The sequence below is a fragment of the Tympanuchus pallidicinctus genome, unplaced genomic scaffold, assembly GCF_026119805.1.
Source record: "Tympanuchus pallidicinctus isolate F22 unplaced genomic scaffold, pur_lepc_1.0 scaffold10, whole genome shotgun sequence".
NCBI lineage: Eukaryota > Metazoa > Chordata > Aves > Galliformes > Phasianidae > Tympanuchus > Tympanuchus pallidicinctus.
Window position 1 is genome coordinate 9,769,163 of NW_026294619.1, and position 20,890 is coordinate 9,790,052.

General features: G+C 37.9%; 1 protein-coding gene across 10 annotated transcripts in view; it reads left to right on the forward strand.

Annotated features, from left to right (window-relative positions):
• The window catches only part of PHLDB2 (pleckstrin homology like domain family B member 2), a 112,517-nt gene that overhangs the window by 85,192 nt on the left and 6,435 nt on the right, over positions 1 to 20,890 (forward strand). For 3 of the 10 annotated variants that reach the window (XM_052705677.1, XM_052705707.1, XM_052705688.1), the window contains 10 exons: positions 2,265 to 2,420; positions 3,211 to 3,321; positions 3,552 to 3,641; positions 6,939 to 7,082; positions 7,875 to 8,048; positions 8,748 to 8,888; positions 9,448 to 9,547; positions 14,293 to 14,328; positions 16,048 to 16,255; positions 19,161 to 19,251. In XM_052705677.1, coding sequence (XP_052561637.1) covers positions 2,265 to 2,420; positions 3,211 to 3,321; positions 3,552 to 3,641; positions 6,939 to 7,082; positions 7,875 to 8,048; positions 8,748 to 8,888; positions 9,448 to 9,547; positions 14,293 to 14,328; positions 16,048 to 16,255; positions 19,161 to 19,251 — 1,251 coding nt within the window. The remainder of the gene's footprint in view (positions 1 to 2,264; positions 2,421 to 3,210; positions 3,322 to 3,551; positions 3,642 to 6,938; positions 7,083 to 7,874; positions 8,049 to 8,747; positions 8,889 to 9,447; positions 9,548 to 14,292; positions 14,329 to 16,047; positions 16,256 to 19,160; positions 19,252 to 20,890) is intronic. The other 7 variants (XM_052705725.1, XM_052705742.1, XM_052705698.1 and 4 more) reach the window with 6 other exon arrangements.

Sequence of the window (20,890 nt, forward strand, 5' to 3'; positions counted from 1 at the left end):
CCCCCAAGAATAGGGAGTATAGAATTAAATACTTAAACTTGAGGGACCGTATGTTGTGGTATTTTATTGCCAGAAGCATATTTCCTTGTAGCATCTGACCATGGTGTGGATCTGGAGTTTGGGCTGAGATGGGAAGCAGGCAGTTAACAACATCTGTGCAGACTACTGACTGGTGGGTTGCTTCCCAGTGCCTGTCACAGACATGCACCTTTTGTGCTGGACAGGGGGAACACTTCATTAAAGCCTGATGAAACCTGAGGGTTTCTAGAAGGCAGTCAGGGAAAGCAGTAATCTTTCTGATGGCTTATGTAAAACTTATTTCCATAATGCATTTATGCACTTATATGTATTTATTATGCATAAATGGAGGATGAGACTAGATGCCTAGATTCCTGCAAAGATCTGAAAATACAGTGTCGGTTGCTAAGAAATAAGTAACTATTCAGAGAAAAATCTAAGTTTTACAGATTTTGGGGGACTCTGGATGGAAGGACTTGGTACTCTGCCACTGAATTTTGTCCAGTGCCAGGAGAAGTAGTAGTAATGCTGGAGAAGTCTGTGATTTTAAAGTCCAATATAGAAACATCATGTTTGTGGTTTCTTAAGAGTTTTTTAAGTTACAGTATTTTAATGTAAGTTTGTTGTAATAAAAGGGGCAGGAGTGGAGGTACTCTCCTCTTTGCTCAGGAAATCATTACCTACAATGAGAACAATTGCTCTAAAATCCTATGCAGCCTTCTCTGTCAGTTGCCTTCTCTGGAATCTGTCTCATCTTCTGTCCAAGTAGCAATTCATTTGTTAGCAAGTAGCCTGAACTTCCTGATTTTCATACCTCATCGAGGCCCTTCCATTTGTTTTAAAAACTGAAGGTGGATGGCAGGGGTGAATGAGGTGATTCTGTACTGGAAGTAACTGCTTTCTTGTCATTTGTAGCCCATGTCTTTACTTTGGATCTCTCTGTTATCTACTTCAAGTGAAAAGCACATCTTTGGAAAATAATATGTTGATATTTTATATAGTTTTTGAATTCATGAGCTTTTGCATCTTGCCTGATGAATTGAAAGCTGGTTTTTAAAAGCCTTTGTGAAGATTTCTGTGCACATCATCAGTCACTCACTATTCTTTGCTTTAGGTTGAAATGAGAAAAGGATTAAGCTTGCAATTTTCTACAGTAAAAATTGTTACAGGTTATATATGAAAACCTGTATCAAATTATGTACAATGTCTCTATTTTAGAGAGCTTTAATATTTAATAATACTGTGGCTATTAAAAATTCTTTTTTCTTCAGAAATCTGGAAGCAGGGATTTATGTTATGAATACACAGATATTTCGCAAGAAAAATTGTTACTCAGTTCTTGTGCTGAAAAGCAGTGAAAGTTTTGTCTCATCCTCTGTAAGTGAAAGGCAAATTCGTTCTTATTTCTTGGGTCTCTTTTGCAGCATTCAGCCTCTTAAAGAAATCTGGCATTCATCCATTGGAATGCATACAATTGGTTTGATGCCATTTGTGAAGCAATACACCTACTGACTAGAGACTGTGTGTGTGAGGACAGCTCTTATTTGTGTTTTTGTATATGGAGAGATTGTCTGCTGCAATTCAGTGGTCCTTATGCAGCCACTGGCTTCACAACCTGCGTAGCTGGACAGTAGTGCTCGTGGGATGGCAGTGTACATAGGATACAGCTACACTTTGTTTTTCCTCTTATTTGTGTGTCTGTTACTAAAAAACAGTAGGAGGGCTTGGGCTGGACTTGAGAAAATTCTAAGTGCTGTCCAGGCTCCTTCGTTTGAATGTGTATTGCCATGCTTAGTATTTGGATGATACTTCCTGGGTTGGTTTTTTTTTGGATTTTTTTTTTTGGTTGATGAGCAGATGCTGGGATCAGTTTGGCATGTGGCAACGTCAAGGAATTGATTGGCATTTTGGTTGCATGGCAGCTAGGCTACAGTGCTACAGAGGCTCCATCCTGCTGTAAACATTGAAAGACAACTCATTTACAATACAGCTGCCATTTTCAGTGGGGGGACACTAGGAGTAATGGAGAGAGCTTCGTTAAAATAGCAGTTAGCCCTGTTTATTCTCTTATGACAGTAGGTAATTAAAAGTATTGAGCTTCTGAACCTGTTGCCTGAGATACAGTCTAAAACAGAGTCTCTGTGATATTTTTCCTATACGTAAGTCTGTTTACTCCATTGTCAATGAATGAAATGTCACTTTTTTCTTTTTTCTTTTTTTTTTTTCTTCTTTTTTTTTGGCTTAAGGACGCTGATCTGTTGGACATAGAAAGCAAACACTTTGAAGATTTGGAATTCCAGCAGCTTGAACATGAAAGCAGGTTAGATGAAGAGAAAGAAAATCTGACACAACAGCTCCTGCGTGAAGTAGCTGAGTATCAGCGTAGCATTGTCAGCAGAAAGGTAAGAGCACTAATACTCAATCCATTTGTTCTTTGTTGTTGTGCATAAAGGAGATGAAATACAGATGTCAAGTTGTAGTCGCAAGAAATAATACAAAATTTTTCTCTTTGAGAAAGGTTTTGCAGCAGAGCTAAACTGATGTCCTGCTGATGTTGTAACACATATTGAATCAGGCGCTTCTCAAAAAGGAAATAAATTGATAGCATTCAATGCTGCCTTTGCATATTTGCATGAAAATATGAAAACGAAACCCTTACATTTTTAACAAAAGGTACTAAAGTATTGTTCTCTCATTATTAAGCAAGGTGGTTCATTTTCTGTGGACAAAACTGCAGTTATTTTTTGTTGATGATTGATATTAAATGGTATAATAGGATTTAAAATTATTAAATCATAATAGGACACTGAATTAAGAAAAAATTGTAATTCTTAAAATCAATTGTAACGATCCTATTTGAACTAATTAAATATGAATTTTTCATAGATCGGAAGTTCCATTTCCAAGCCATTTACTTTCAGTACAGAGACCTTAGTCACCATGTTATCTAAGAATATACGCTGTTGTTCTTTTGTTTTGTATCTTGAAGAAATTCTCTTTGCTGTCTAAATCTTGTTTAATTCTTCTCCTTCAGAGAAGGAATGAGCTGTTTTGTAGCTTCTTTTCCTAATACTTCATATACATTTCTTATGAATGAATGAGGTATTATGAATATTATCCTTGCAGTTGGCTGTCTTGTGCTTTGAAAATGAAATATATAGAAGGTGATACATATATTTTTTTTCCTATTAGGAAAAGATTTCTGCTCTCAAAAAACAAGCTAATCATATTGTCCAACAAGCACAAAGAGAGCAAGATCATTTTGTAAAAGAGAAAAATAACCTAATAATGATGCTGCAGAGGGTAAGTATTGTCTTTCAGGTATTTTTAATGCATAGTGAAAGAGCATTTCACATAATAAAAGAACACAGAATCTGAGAAAACTTTCTCTGCTCCTTCTGACACAGCTCCATACCATTCCCTCAGGCCCTGTCGCTGTCACACAGAGCAGAGCTCAGCGCTGCCCCTCCGCATTTATTTTCATTGCATTGCTATTGGTATTTAATACAAAACTTTATTTCTGTTATTAACAGGAAAAAGAGAATCTCTGTAATCTGGAAAAGAAGTATTCCGCTCTTTCTGGAGGAAAAGGATTTCCTGTCAGTCCCAATAGTCTAAAAGAGGTAAACAGTTTAACTGCCTATTGCTTTACCATAAGTAACTTTTAATAACTCTTCATGCAAAAGGATTTAGTGAAGTCCTATTTATACGGTTTTATTGGATGTGATGAAATTAATTTGTAAAGCTGTTCGTGGAAGACCAAATGCGTAGCAGAACAAAAATAACTGCTCTGACATTTTCCCAGATTTGTTTGGTCTCAATTTAAACTCTTGTCCTGGAAAAATGGACATTTTTGTGTGTATGTGAAGTGTCTAAGTTTCTCAAAATGGACAATTAAACTTCACTGAAATGAAGAAAAATGAGATCTGGGGATAACTGTTCAAGCACCCATACATTATAGTCTTTACTTTTGCACTCTCAATTTTATTACAGGTTTTCTCACTATACTCACTTCTATTTTAAGGCTCTTCAAAAATGCATGATAAGTGCGCGTTTTGATCTTTAAAAAAAAAAACAGCATTGAATTAAAGACTTCATGCTATTGTGGTCTTAATTAAGTATTTATTAAGTTATTTATTTAAAGGTGCTGAATAGTTAGAGTAAGTTTTTTGCTGAATATTTGAGTTAGTTTGAGTGAGTCTCAGAGCTTACCTGCACCTGTCAAGGCTTCGTAGCTTTGAGGATACCACATTAAGCTTCTCAAGAACTGTGAATAAGGTCAGTGTAAGGTAAGCCACAGCCCATTACAAAAAGTTGGTCAGGATGTGCAGTATTATCTTTAAGCACCCATGTTTATCCTCTTGGCTTGACTTAATGGATCTGAAAATTGCATATTAATATGAAGTTATAAACGGGAAAGCAGAAGAAATAGCATTTAAAATATGCTGTTAGGTATCTATGACTGCTTCATTAACTTCTGATTAAGAGGTCTGACTGGACTTGCTGGATGACTCCTGAGCACAGTTTGCTCATGTAATGATGTAGGTGTCACTGTGGGAAGTTGGGCTCTTGAAGTTCGGGTAATGTGATTTTGATTAATTGGCCCCAAAGCTCCTGGTGAACCAGCATGGGCTGCAGAACATGCCAGTGGGATCAAGCATTCTTTCTCGCTGCAAGCCATGTTGCATCACGGCTTGGGCTTAGTGTCCAAGGCTGCACTCTAATCTGGACATCTCACCTCTCACCAGGACATCTGGCAACTCCAGGCTTCCTTTTTGTTCATTTGTGATGGTTCCTTTCATTTATCATTAGAAAGTGGGTGCTGTCTCTGATTTTATCTTCATACCCATGTAATGATTTGTTTAATCACAGATGTTTCAGAATGCAACTACATTAAGTGAACCTGATGCACCTTTCGTTGAAATGGATAATTAAGCAGTGTGATTGTGTTCACCACAGTGAAATCAATTAGGACTTACTGTAAGGTAAACGAGAAAAGGAACAGTGCAAATGATCTGTTTTATGCTCAGTGTCCCCACAGGCTTTCTCTTCTGTAAGAAATGTCTTTCCTTCTCAGACATGATAATTTGTCTCACTTCAACTCAACATTTTTCCAACTGCTTCCGACATCTTTAAAAATAAAGCACCAAATGGGACACAGGCTTAAACAGATTCTCTGCACCCGGGAGTTAATTTCACCATGCAATTGCTCATACATCAGTTGAGAACTTAGTCTGTGGTCTCGTATTTCCTATGCCCTCCTCAGCAAAGCGTGCATTTGCAACTCTCTCCCAAAGATAAGGCAGAGCACTTACCCCAGTACTTAAGTGAGGAAAAAAATCAATGCTGTTTGAACGTTCAGTATTGGCAAAATGAGTTGGATCTCTAGTCTGGCTTGAAGCCATTTCTTTAACCTAATGTAATAAGGCCTGAGCTAACACATCATGAAGTCATTTGTTTGCTTCTTATTTTACTGACTTAGCGCCAAGGAGAATCTCCACTTGTGTTGTGAGTGTGAAATGAATGTATTTTTTTCATATAACAGTGAAAGTGCTTATATTGTCTATAAAAATGAACATAATATTACATTCATAGACTTGCCAAGTTTTGGTGATTAATACACTGCTGCTACAATATGGTTAAGCAGGATTTATATTTATTCATACTGGATTCTCTTTTACTGTTATATGGGCACATATTTAGAGAGGAAAACCCGGTCTCCTCGTTTAATATTTGATCAAGTGGTATGTGAATTGATGTTTAACTCCTATGTCTTGAGTGTTGTGTTCACAGTATGTTAATTATCCAGTATTGTATATCTGCTTGAAAATAACTGATACAATATATTTAAAATTATACTGATAGGTAAGAGAGCTTTTATGTTTGTCAGTCTGCCTTCTGTGATCATTGCTAAATGTATGCATTTTTAAGAAGAAGAAATACTATAGCAATCTGTGTTTTATCTTATTCAGTTGCCAAAGTATACGAATGTATTGACTTGTCAACATGTTGGAGCAATCAAAGAAACAAAGAGCCTTGGATACTTTCTCAGTTAGAAGCAGTTTACCATCTTGGTTTAAGCATAAGCGTACTTCCATCATATTTTTGTGATATTGGTTCAACAGTGACTCTTCTTCCACTTGACCATTCTTATTATTTAAAGTTAGGGCAATTCATTGTTTTGCAAGCTGGTATCCTATATGCCATGGATTAGAAGCTATACTGTATTTGTTAGATAAGATTTATTCAGTTAACACCAGAACACCTGCAGAAATTGTGTTCTGCCATTATATCTAAAATCTGCCTGCATGAATGTTCTTTTTAGGCAGAAGCATGCTCCAATGTCTGAGTCTTTTCTCTTGTGTGATTGCTATTTGAGAGGCAATTTGAAAAGACTGTTGGGCAAACAGTGACAACACCTACTGTATCGGTTTCCTGGTAACATCAAGAACTTAGAAGTGACTTCCAGACAGTGCAAAGGAAAAGTGTTTTGTCAGAGTAATGTGGGGAACAACAACAGCATATCTTTATCTTAGTTCTTCTCAGTTCTGTTAGTCATTTGGTTCACTTAAACTAGCCAAGTAGTTAAGAAATAAATCAAACTCTGCATTTGTTATCCCAAGAGAGAGCTACGTGAAGGGTGATTACATTTTACCGAAGGCTTCTGTTCACTTAATGTATATTTGCCTTTTGATCATATGCATGTATTTGGAATTAAATGGAGAACAATTTTCAGAATCCAAGTATTCAACATTTGAGAAACCCAATGATGATTTTGTTTTATTTATGATTAAGTATTTCAATGGTAACAAATATTTGGCTGTATCACTCTGAACTAACTTTCATCGTACTGGATACATTAATACTCTTGCACGTCTTTTTGCTTTTGCTCCTTTTAACTTCTGAATTCCTCCTTTTAGGGCTATATCAGTGTAAGTGAAATTAGTGAGCTGTATGGCAATTCCACGAATATATCCCCTTCCACTCAGCCCCCCACAGATGCTGACGCAGGTACCACTGAGCCTTCCACGGCTGTGCTGACGTGCCAGCCACAAAATAAAGAGGTTTGTTTGAGAGACATTTCCCTTTGTTTGCGTTGTTCTTTCATTGCTGCCTTTTTTTTTTTTCCTTCTTCTATTTTTTTGTAATTCAACATGTAACAAAATGACCCTAAGGCAAGCTCTCATCTGCCAGTTACCAAATCAGATCATGGCTTAATAGCAAAGCTGGAGTAATGGTCCAGTTGATGTTGTAGGTGAGACTTCAAAGGCCAAAAAACCTAAACGATTATGACACAAGCAGCAATAAGTGACAATCCTTGCCTGTCAAACACTATAATGTAATGCAGCTGTGGAGATATGATCTGTGAACACGTTCAATTATTACTCATTCAGTGGTGCTTAGGTGTTCCTTTTGTATGTTTTTCTTCCTGTAACAGAAGAAAGTATATCTTGGATATTTGGGAGAGATGGGTAACTTCTACTTATGTTAGCTATTCCAGAGTCTGTCCAGTCTGTGTCTATAGTTTACTTTTCCTTTTTCACTTTCTTTGTGCCCTGTTTGCCTTTGTAATAATTACAGCATTTTTAATAAATCCACTTTTTATAGAATGAATTCATCTTATGACTGTAAACACACCTACCTTTGTGTGGTGAGGAGGCAGCAGCTAGTTTAAAAATTTGGTATTTATGTGCTGCTTCTGAAAGATAGCTGTGCCTTAAGATTTCCAATGCAACAAATCTTTTCTGCTAAATGATCCACAAACACAGTGCTAAAACTGCAGCTTGTATGTGCCGTGTCTTTTGAGCAATTCCAAAAAGAAAACTCTGTGTGTAATTTCTCTTTTTTCTATAAAGCTAAGATCACCTCTCTGTTCTGGATTTGTGTTTCCTCACTCTCTTTCTCCTCGCTCTATTGCTCAACTTCCATCAGTCCATTGGCCTGAGGTCATGGCTACTCATGTAGATCCTATTCCTTTATCTGATACACCTCCTCCTCTGCCAGCTAAGAAACACCACAGGCAACAGCAGGTAACAGACTCAAAGCTGATAAGTTGGGATTTTTTTGTTATTGCTATGGTGGCCGTGAAGTTGATCTACATGGAAAGTTTTTAAAATGATGTGGTAGATCATAAGTTTGTGATGTTTTCTGAATGTTAAACTTAAAAGCACAGCTCATTTAAAAATGAATACAATGGGTTATAGAATGGTAATGATTAAAAAAATCTCCTTTCTATGAATCATCCAGAGGCAAATATGAATGTTTAGGAGCCATTGTAATTGTCAGAAGAGTTGCAACAGTAATACACCACTGGCTTCATTGGAAATCCTAAAATTAACTTTTGTTATACATTCAAACAATGCCTTTCAAAAGCTGTACTGTTTTTAAGCTGCCGGTTCATTAGAATAACTTGTAAATAAATGTTTTTCCTCTTTTAATTGGATTCTAGTTGTACACTGGACTTGAGTTAAAAAAAAATCTAAAAAAAAAAAATTAGATACAGGGACATGTATACAAAAAGTGCACATGAATTTAGTTTATTTTCTTAACCAGCATGCTTTTTTGTTGTGATATTTATATAAATCCTATGTAACACTGTGAATCAGGAGGTATTTCATTCTTTTCAGTGAAATCTCATACTATTGCCTTAAGTATATTCCATATAGAGCATAACTGAGCAAGTAGGTCAATTCCTTATGTCAAAACTGTTCAACAAATTACATTTGAAGCATTTCAGAAATCTGGAAGAGCGAAAGAAACAGCACAGGGAATGCATGTACATGAGCGATACTTTGCCTCGCAAGAAAACAACTCCAACTGTGTCACCACACTTCAATAGTTCTACTCTTGGACGAAGCATTACATCTAAAGTACGTAGCTGCATGCTATTAATAGCCTTCCAATTTTATATAAACACCGTGCTGTGTTAGAGGTAAGGTTGAATAGCACTGCAGCATCATATAATCCCTCAAATTCATGTTTGACGTTGGCTGTGAAAGAAATCTGCATTTGTTAACATGGGAAAAAGCATGAAACCTTCCATGCTTCCAGCCTTTATATTCACATCTGGAAATGTGGTGATATAATAGTCATCACATATTTACGATCAATATATTTCAAGAACTTTACTTGCAGGTTAGCTTGAATTGCTTGTAGAGACTCAGCAAGCTGCTTTCCTTTCAACCTCTAGCCAGTAAAGATTATGTGCAAAGTTAGAATACTCCTTACTTGTGACATAAAAAAAACAAAAGCAAGGGGGAGATAATAACTGGCAAACATTTTTGTTTAATATTAGAGATTGTTTAAAACTAAAATATTAATGGCTGACTCATTTGAAATGACAATGATACTAAGGACAAAGCAACTTATTTTAACATTAGTTGCTAATTCAACAAATGTTTTAAGCACATACTTATAAATTTCCTGCAGGGACATTTACCATTAGGACAGAGCAACAGCTGTGGCAGTGTACTTCCTCACTGCCTGGCAACCATGACCAAAGAGTCAGAATCAAGAAGGATGCACAAAGGTAAGACTAATTAGTTTCTGTTAAAGCCAGCACTTGTTTTGGGGGTTTTTGTTTGTTTGTTTGTTTCAGAAAATAAATGTGAAATTGATATTACTGTAATCAGTGGGGCTGTAAAATAAAAAAAAATTGCTCCTTGTTGAAAAACATAAGCTCTCAATGTCATTTACAGACTTAGCCAAAATGTTAAGATTATGGCATAGTCACCTATACAGATTTGAAGGATATGATCATCAAATATACTCAGCAGAAAATAAAAGGATACACATTAACTGGCTAACTTGACTCATTTGGGGACAATTTATTAAAAATATTACACGTTGTCCTATTTAGTTAGTTTAAATCTTTTCATTTTGCAATTTCAAAACAAAAAACATTTTTCACTGGCATATATTTTTTCCTGGATAGAGTAATTCCCTAGACAGTCATTCAACATCATGACTTGGTGCATGTATAGCTGCAGTATTGTAACCTGTCTTAAATATTTGGGCTATAACATAAGAAAGATGTTTACCTTGCATAGGTAGTTGCATATTTGTAATAGGAACGTGACAGTTCTGAATGCAAAAAGTACTTAATCTTTGAGATGTGGTCTCTTAAACTGTGAAATTCTGTGTCTGCTGTTGGTCTATTAGAATTGATGCACTTGATTTTTTGCTTTAACAAAATGCATTATTGGTAACTGTCCCATCTTCAAAAGGAATTGCTCCTTAGTTCCATCTGTCAGTTTCTTTTCTTTCTGGTGTCTGCATCATTACAAAATTAGTGTAAGAAAGCCTTACCTAGTGCTGACTAAGATGGAGCTGAAACGGCATCCATCCCTGTCTTTATAGGAGTTGTCAGAGCGAGCAGGTGGTAAAAGTAAAAAAGCACAACTGAAGGCAGCTATCTGCACTGGAGTTCTAAGTGCTTGTAAGGAACAAACTTGCTGAGGAGATACCATGACTTACTACATTCACTTCATAGATCTGCTCCAGTTGAGATTTGTTCCTTTTGAGCTTTATTTGTGCAACAGTCCCTCCACAAACCTGCTGTGGTGGCTAATGTAGCTTGATATATTTCAGATGCAATACAAAAGGAGCTGCATACCCAGCTTGGAAAGCTTTTGTGATACAATGCATTTGCCTGGGTGGAGTAGCCTGAAAATACATTGAGACTCATCATTATGCTCTTGTTCTGAAAACCCTTTATTTCAGTTTGAAAATAAATAAGAACTGCTTGACTAAATTCTGATGGCAAAAAATTGTATGTTATATTGGGACTATTTCTAGAAAATGATTGCAAAAGATGATGTTTGGCCTAAAACACAATTACAAAACCTAATGAAAGTTTTTTAAATGGTTATTACGTTGTTTTTTCCCATTTCTGTCAACAGACAGTTAAAAGATCTGCCTAAGATCTGCCTAAGAGCATAGGCAGATTTTTTATCTTTAGAGTGAAAAAGAAAGAAACTTTTCAAACCAAAACTGAATTATGGATTGAGGCAGGATAAAGTGAGATGTATTGGTTAAGGCACTTAACAGTGCTTGTCGTATGCCAGGAGCAGTGTGTGTGCTGTACTGCCTTCCATACTGGAAGATGATCATTATTCTTTAAATGATTCAACAGTTTGAATGGAAATATTGAATTATAAAGAGAACCTTTGGTGATTGATTCATACTGGGCAAGAGGATGGTTCTTAACAGCTTATTCTGACACGTGGGCTTTGTGAGAGAGAAATTATGTTGCTGTCAGGTGCTTTATTTGAACTCAGATTTGCAGAGTAAGAGAGACCACAAAGAGTACAGGAATACAAGGACATATTCATGGCGAAGTTTTTTACTGAGAGAATGGTGAGGTGCTAAAACAGACTGTCCAGAGAGGATGCCCCATCCATGGAGGTGTCTAAGGCCTGGGCATTCTGATCTAGTGCTTGATCTAGCAGCTGGCAACCATGCCTGTGGCAGGAGGATTGGAACTTGATGCTTGGGGTCCCTTTCAACCCAAGCCATTCTACAATTCTATTCTGTTTGCACTCAACAACAAAGTTTACTTGTGTCAGAAGCACTTGAAGAGTCTAATTGCATTCTCTAGTCCTTAAAGCAGAGTGGTTCTGGGTTGCAGAAAGCTGCTTTGTGTCAGCAGTGTATCACAGAAGTTTCTGTACTGCTCTTTCTTCAAGCTCCTATGTATCCCGTTATAGTGCAGAACCCAGCCAGGTGGCTGGTCATGTCCTAGTCTATGGGCTGTAATGCAGCCATAGAATCATCTAGAATGGAGAATACCTTCAAGGTCATCGAGTCTAATCATCCACCTGACCCACTGAGTCCAATATCACTAATCCATGTCTCTCAGTGCCACAAATACGTGTCTTAAATATCTCCAGATGAGGTCTCCACCACTTCCCTGGCAGCCCATTCCCTCTCCCTGAAGAAATTATTCCAAATATACTAAACCTCCTCAATCTCCTCTGAAGCAACCTGAGACCAGTTCCTCATGTCCTGTCACCTGTCACCTAGTGCACTAATCATTCATTGCCTTTTCAGCGGTGCTGAGAACCACTGTGCAACAAGGCTAATGAGCTCCTGAAGTGCTGGTGGCAGCTCATCACATTTCTCAAGTCTGAAAAGCCTTGAGTCGCCTTCAAGGATGGGCATTTTAGTGAGTTTGTATAAAATTTGGAGAAAGTGTATTCAGCATTTCCTGGAGGAAGTGAGCAGCTCAGCTAGTCACGGGTTTTATGGGAGAGTTACCAAATCAATAATGGTATGAATTCTCTCTGACTGGCTTTCTCCAATTGTTATTACTCCTGTCCAAGAAGTGAATATAAAAGTTTGTGATTAATAATTCAAAGTTAAAAATGAAGTCAAGAAATGAAGAAGAGGTACTCAAGTTTGAACATGATTTCCTTTGCGCAGGGACAAGTAATGCCCGTGAATAAGTTGAAGACCAGAACCCATGGAAACTCAGCAGGAATTTTTATTTATTTATTTATTTATTTCTGAAATAAACATGATCAGAATTACAGAATGGTTTGGGTTTAAAGGGACCCTTAAGATCACTTAGTTCCAACCCCACAGCTATAGGCAGGGACACCTCCCACTAGACGAGGTTTCTCAAAGTCCCATCCAGCCTGGCTTGGAATGCTTTCAGGGAGGGGCATCCACAGTCTCACTGGGCAGCCTGTTCCAGTGTCTCACCAACCCCACAGTAAAGAATTTGTTCTTAATATCTAGTCTAAATCTACCCTTCAGCTTTCTATCTGGGCAGGAATCTGGGCACAGTGCTGAGACACATGTTGGGTACCAGCAAAATGGTTATTCATATGCTTCTTCGGCTCTACCAAAAAAGAGTAGACAGAGGGCAATGTCTATATTTAAAGACAAACTGTGAGCTTTTCAAAGTAGTCTTCTTTTTGTTTTTGCTCTTTTTTCAGGAAAAGCTAGAAAAGGTATGAAAGCATCCCTTTCTCTGGCTGCAACTATTGTCATTTGGCAAAAGTACTGATGGCATCCGCACTGTCAAGTAGTTTTGGAAATTTGTGCCATCATTGTTAAATAATGATGGTTCTTCAAAAATTCTTTCTTTTTTAATGTCAAACAGACTGTCACAACAAAACTTCTGAGTAGTGCTAATGTCTGCAGAGCTGCAGCTTGGCGCAGGCCTAATTTTTTGCTTCTTTGCTCATAGCCAAACAAGTAGAGCAGAAAATCTGAAATTCTTTGCAGATTTCTAGGTGACAATGGCAAGGAAGACTTGAGTTTCCTACTTTGGCATGCTTCCATACAAAAAAAATATATATTTTGACATGTTAATGTCAGTTCTTAAAAAAGAAGAAGAATGGAAATAAAATGTTATGCCTGGGCCTTTATTTTATGAAGTACTGTTTTTTATCATACTTTGACAGTGTTGCTGTTAATAACAGCTTTTGCTTGTAGTTCTGACCTCTCCATGAATTTTTTGTAGTGGTGTATTTGGGTTATTTTTGGAATTATGTGACAAATACTAACAATTTTTATTTTTTTTTATGATATGGCTTTGGATATTTGGATGGATATCTGTAATATTTTGCTGAACAGCATGGTTATTAAGAGCATTAAGCTTACTATTTAAATATAGGGAATGCAAACTTGTGCAACAGGAAACATTTTTTTTAGTTCCTGTATTAGCTTAGCCTTGCAGCAGTGGCTTGTGAGTAACCTTTAGTGGCTCCTAAAGAGAGTTTAATTTTTTTAATTGCATGTTGTGTGAGTAGACACCTGAGCAGTTAATTCTTTAAAAAACTGATTTTGCACGTGTGATGTGTGACTGAGGCTGGAAATGAGAGGCATCTGGGGGGCAGTACAGAGCTCATCCCAAGCCGTGAGCTGCCCGTTCCCTAGGGCACGAGGAGCAAATGAGGGCATTGCATTCTGCATCATTTCTGGAAGCACATGCCATTTTGCAGCCAAATCCCTGTGCTGTATAGAGACATGCCTTGCGGTGTTTAGTTACATTTGCATGATAGCATAAATTTAACTGACTAATGTTTTACTTAAAAACAGGTTCTTTATCTTCGTAGAAAGTTGACTTTCCTTTAGGGAAAGTGTGAAAGCGATACGTTGCTCTGTACCTTTAAGATGGGCTTGTTTATATATAAACTATTTATATAAACTATGAAACTAACATTTGCAGAAGCTTAGTAAAAAAACATTCATTTGAATGCAGTTTCTTTCAGTAATTTATTCTTTCTCTTTTTCCATCATGAATAATTGAAAACCATTTCACAGGAGCAATTAGTCATTCCAAAGGTTCGAGTGTGAAAGGTAATTGTGTATCTGCCATAACAGCAGCATTTGCCATAATAATGGGAGGAAAGCAAACTGCACATGTAAATCAGTAACATCTGTGTTGTGTGATGCTATTATCTATGAATGCTGAGGTGTATTTGTATCCTTTTCATCTTTTTTACTAATCAGAGCAATTGAACTTAAACTGAAATGTATTGTTTCCCAAATGGCAAGTACAATTCTATTAGTTCATTGGAAACCAGCCTAAACTGTCTGCAGAAAGTCTTTGTACTGCATGGAGGGAAGTGCAGTGGACGAATGAGGAAAGAACTGATCTGCCTCGGGAATGCTTGTAGGCATCATTTCCTTAGTAATATGCTTTAATTACACAGCTTTAGTCATGCTTTTATGACACTTCTCTTTGGAGAATATTACAACCTTTCTAAGGTGGAGCTGTGGTTCTTCGGCCCCTGAAGTGAAATTCTCCCTGCTCTGACATGTCCCAGAACATAGCAGACATAGAGTAAACTCATGTAGAGAATAAGGCAGGAGAGCATTCCTAAAATGCCTCAAAGCAGCATCTTGATGGTGTCCAGTAAAAATCAGTATGTGAACACCGCTGCATTTGGATGTTTGTCCATACATCTTCCATGATTGTGTATTACTTAAATCTGTTTTCCTGCCTGAATACGAGGTTTTCCTTTAGTCTAACAGCCATTCTTAGTCGCCAGCTCAGCCACAAGCTCATTTCGGTCAGAATTGTGCAGAGGATACTATAAACTCTTAGCATCAAAACTGTGAAGAAGTGCTATTCTTGCATGGATTCAAAGAAAAGGTGGGCAGCGAAGTTGCATTCATATAAATTGAACCTTAAAATGTCTAAAATAATGTGAGCAGTTAAGACAACAGTTGTCTTTCTACTCTGCTCTTCATTAGACAAGCTCAAAAACCTTTCCATAAGTCTGTATAAATAATGCTGCTTTATTTACCAAAGACAATGGACAAGTTTGATAAAAATAATTTGGAAGAAATGTTTATAAAGGAGACGTAGTAAAAAAAAAAAAAAAAAAAAAAAGAAAAGAAAAGAAATTCTCTGTGGTCAAGAAGGGTGGGTTTTTAAAAGAGATGACTTCATAGAAAAACTAAAGAGTAAAGAACTTAAATATTGCAGAACTTCATTTATGCTTTTATTTCAAGTCACTGAGCTCTAGGGATCTGTGTTAATCCCATGGATTGCACTGCAGTTTCAAAATTCCAGGGAAGTACCCCCATGCTAGTAACTGATGAAGTGACAGGTAGCTTGTATTGTTTCAGCTGAAACTAAACGTTGAAAGCACAGTTATCAGAAACCAAAGTTCCCCAAGCAGACAAAAAGTAATGCACATTCAATAAGCAGCCAAACAAAAACTGGTAAACCCTTTGAGTATCAAGAGTTTCTTGTTTTTTTAAGACCTTAATTGGTGCTAATTCTGAATTCAGCTACTTTACTTTCAGGATTACATCTAGTTTATGTGTATTACATTTTTAAAATATACGTACAAGAATGTATCTTGAAAAGTCAGCTGCACCCACCTGCGTATGTTTGTGTCTGTCTTAGAAAAAAATTGTTTTTAAGGGCCTTACTTCAGTCATGACAGTATCTTGATCACAGAACAATTAAATCTAAGCTGGTATTCAAAATGCTTGTGCTTTTAACACACTGTGCTAAGTCACAGAATTTCTGTGTAATATATATGTCTCCTCTGAACTCTACAGGGTATAACCATCAACGTATATGTGAAAACCAAAGGCAGAAATCTCCTGAATTCTACAGCAGAACAGCATCTGAATCCAACGTGTATTTGAATAGCTTCCATTACCCAGATCGTAGCTACAAGGACCATGCCTTTGATACATTAAGCTTAGACAGTTCTGACAGTATGGAGACAAGCATATCAGCATGCTCACCAGATAACATTTCCAGGTAAATAATCTTCACTTCTGTTGTGTGATGGTCATAAGATTATAATTAAACAAGAGAACCTGTAAATGTTGATGCCATGTAATGTAATTGCTGCTAACTGGTAGAAAAAATGTAAGATCATTAAATAGATATAATATTTGTGTAAGCCTTCAGATATAATGACTGTCTTGTCAACATGCAATATTTAAACATATTTAAAGATGGAAGATAAAAAAATTGGAGAGACTTTGAAATGAGGAAGGCCACTCAGAAATCAGTGTCTGTCCTGAGCATCAATGATGAAATCCCTGACACTCTTTTCTGAGTGGGATAATTTGTGAGCTTCCTGTGAGAGGAAATTTCTTTTAAGATATCTGCCAGGGCTGAAGTACATTCATTCCGTATGTCCAGCATATTAACTTGCTGGATGCTTATGCTGAAATGCTTAGGAATCCTCTGGCAATTCTTTTTGCCCATTGCCTTCTCTTTTCTGGGTCAGTAGAAATGAAGAGCTGATACTGAAAGGCATAGAGCTTTCCACTGCTTTTCTTATCCTCAGAGACTGCCAGCCCAGATGCTGCAGTTGGAAAGAACATTAAGAACTTTTATTTAAAAAACAAGCAAGCAAAAAGCAAAAGCAACTGAGTCTCAAAATTGTGCCCCAACAGTTTTCTTCTCACAGTCTGCTTTTAATGAATGTGCTTTCCTTTCTGCATACGGTTCTGTGCCAAGAGGTTCACAAGCATCAGTGGAAGCTGATAATTAAATAAAACATCCTCACAGGATTCAGAATCTCTGGTGCACACAAGGATGGCTTTTTGGGCTAGCATGTTGTTTTATTCAGCATCTGTTTCCTGTAAGCACAGGAACCCATCAACCCACAGATTTCCTCTTTTAGTCTATCACTGCAATGTTAAGAGCTTAGAAAATACCCATGGCATGGATTCTGCTGGCTAAGATTTTGCTTGTTTGCAGAATCACATTCAGACTCAGGTTCTGAGGATTTTTGTTTCAAATAGATACATAGATAGTTTCTGGTAGCCACACACAGCTGGGAATTATTTCTGTGGTGATAAGTGCATCAAAGATGAAAGAATTTAACTAAGCTGAAGCATTTTCCCATTTTTATACGGGAAAACCTACTTCAATTAATCAAATTCCAGGTTGCTTGTTAAAATTCAATAAATAAATTTTTGCTTATGGCCCTGTTGCTTTTGTGGCCTGAATGAATTTGCACTGTTCCCATTCTATCTCAGTCCTTCATAGTCTGTGTGCTAGTGAGTAGCACAAATAAACATGTCACTTGGCACCCACTGCTGCTTGAGTGATCAGTTAGCATTTTCAGAATAACCCCAGGTCAAGTTTCTCTGTGCCCTAAACATTTGAACCCGTTCAGTTTCCTTGCATTGTCTATTGACTTTGGCAATGACAACACAGCTAGTATTTAATATAAACTGTTTTTCCTGAACAGCATAAAATAAAAAACAAAATAGAGTGCATGTCATAAAAATGCCACAGTTGTTAAACTGAGATGAAGCACCAAAATATGTACTGAAAGAAAGATGCATAGTATTGCTTTTTGGCTGCCTATAGGCACGAGATAGTGCCCTTTGCAAGAAAGAGAATGCATTTTGGCAGGGGTTTTTCAGAATGCTAGCAGAGTATCTGAAGTGAATACTTCCACTCCTAAATACTTACCTTCCTGTGGAAATGAAGAGTGAGATGGAAGCACCTTCTCAAAGAGTACAGAACAACCTCTATATTATCAAATGAGTATCTGCTGAGCCACAGTGGAGTTTACTCAACAGATTAAAATTCTGACAGATCATATGAAATAGAAAATCACTCCTTTGTGTTGGGCTTGTTTGGATTATTAATTACTAATTAATTATTAATTAAAGCATCAAATCGTGAAACACTAGGGTGCCTATATTTTAAGCAAAACATCACTATGAATCAAAGGGCATGAAAGGTATTCTGCACATCATGTGTCTGTGATATTTTAAGGCATTTATAAGTGTTTGAGGGAACAATTAATCATTGCATTAAGCTGGAACACTCCACAGCAGTGAGTATGGTAAATCTGTAAAATAAGATTTAATGAGAAAATCGCATAAATTGAGGCTAGAAATGTAGCAAGTCTGTGCACTGAGCCTGTGTGGTGATCTAGCAGCAACTACAGGGTGCACTGTAAATCTGTTTATCATCTACACATTAGGATCCCTTTGCTCTGAAGCGAGATACCATTGCAGAGCTTTTGGGTCCAGTATGCAGAAATGACACCACCTTTAACAGCAAGCTGAAAGTGTCATACAAGCACCCTTTTATTGCAAGATAGAGCCAAAATGGCAAAGATGATAGCTATGTCGTGATGGTCCAGGATCTAGCACGCTTTGGGATCACCTTTATTTCCTTGGCTTGCCAGTTATTTTAACTACCAGACACTATCTGACACTGCTCTGTCACTGAATGGCTTTTAGAGATACTTAGTAGTCCACCTTATTTGCATCAAGTATTTTCTGATGATGAGCTTAGCGGGACAAAATGGATGGTCCATAGCCAGAAAGTTCTAAATCATATTTTTAGCTGCTACTCATGCAACCTCTGACAATCAGTAACATGTTCTGTTAGAACATAATAACTGCTTTCATCCATATTCTGTTATCTGAGAGAAAATGATGGATCACAGTGGACTGTCAGGATCCATTTTAAGTACTTGAGTCTGTATTTTTCACAACTCCATGTGGAGAATGTGTATCATACACTTTTTAAGTCATTTCTGTTAGTGGCCACTGCACTGAATTGGATAAGAAAAGTATCAGCTCAATTCATAAATGGTTTGTGCGGTTTTAAATGTCAAGTATTCCTTTAAATAACTGCTATATTGTTGTTTGTTTCGTGTTTTGTTGTTTGTTTTTCCATACAGCGCTAGCACATCAAATGTTGCAAGAATAGAAGAGATGGAGAGACTTCTGAAACAAGCACATGCTGAAAAGACTAGGCTGCTTGAGTCCAGGGTAAAGTTAAATTTTATGAGTAAAAATAGGAATGGACATTTTAGTTAGGTAATACCTTCCTAAAGATTGGACCGTAAATAGCTTGCTCTTAATTGAGGCTTAAAAGAATTGCCTCTCCTCCTTTAGTTTGGTCTGGTTTTGTTTTCATGCTACATATTTGAGCCCATACACATTAACTGCTGTTTCAGTGGATGAGCTCAGAGAGTTGTGATCGGTGGCATAGAGTCTAGTTAGAGGCCTGTAACTAGTGGTGTTCCCCAGAATTTGGTGCTGGATCTGGTCTTGTTCAGCATCTTCATCAGTGAGTTGGATGAACGGGTAGAGCCCAGCTTCACCAAGTTTGCTGATGATAAAAAGCTGGGAGGAGTGACTGATACCCTAGAAAGCTGCGCTGCCATTCAGCGAGACCTGGACAGACTGCAGTTGAGCAGAGAGGAACCTGATGAGGTTCTACAAAAGCAAGCTTATGGGAGAAATAACTGTGTGCATCAGTGCAGGTTAGAGGATGACCTGCTAGAAGAGTGCTCTGCAGAGAAGGACCTGGGGGTCCTGGTGGACAACAAGTTGGCCTTGAGCCAGTAGTGTATCCTTGTGGACAAGAAGGCCAACAGTATCCTAGGATGTATTAAAAAGAGCATGGCCAGCAGGCCAAGGAAGATGAAGGGAAATTCTTAGAGACCTGGGACTGTTCAGCCTAAAGAAGGGAAGACTGAGAGGAGATTTGATCAATGTTTATAAATATCTAAAGTGCATGAGTCACAGAATCATAGAATGTCCAGAGTTGGAAGGGACCTCAAGGATCATGAATCTCCAACCCCCTGCCACATGCAGGGCCACCAGCCTCCACATCTAATACTAGACCAGGCTGCCGAGGGCCCCATCCAACCTGGCCTTGAACACCTCCAGGGACGGGGCATCCACAGCCTCTCTGGGCAGCCTGTTCCAGCACCTCACCACTCTCACAGTAAAGAACTTTTCCCTGACATCCAATCTAAATCTTCCCTCCCTCAACTTAAAACCATTTCCCCTTGTCCTGCTGTTATCTACCCTTTCAAAGAGTTGATTCCCCTCCTGTTTGTATGCTCCCTCTGGTACTGAAATGCTGCAATGAGGTCACCCTGCAGCCTTCTTTTCTCCAGGCTGAACAAGCCCAGCTCCCTCAGCCTGTGTTTGTAGGGGAGGTGCTCCAGCCATCTGATCATATTTGTGGCCCTCCTCTGGACCCTCTCCAACAGCTCACTGTCTTTTTTGTACTGGGGGCTCGGGCTGGGCTCTTTTTGGTGGTCTGTAGTGATATTAGAGGAGCAAATGGCCAAAAACTGGAACACTCTTAAGTTCCACACAAATATGCAGAAGAACTTCTTTATGGTAAGCGTAACTCAGTACTGGCACAGGCTGCCCAGAGAGGTTGTGCAGTCTTAGTCTGTGGAGATACTCAAGACCCATCTAGCTGCCTAACTGTTTGACCTACTGTAGGGAACTGCTTTAGCTGCAGGGTTGGACTCGATGATCTCTTGAGCTCCAGTCCAACCCCTGCAATTCTGTGATTCTGTGAGTTCAGGGCAAAATCCCATCAGAAGCTAATCAGCATTACTCTCATACCTGCTAAAAGAGTCGCTTATGAAAAAACATCATTTCT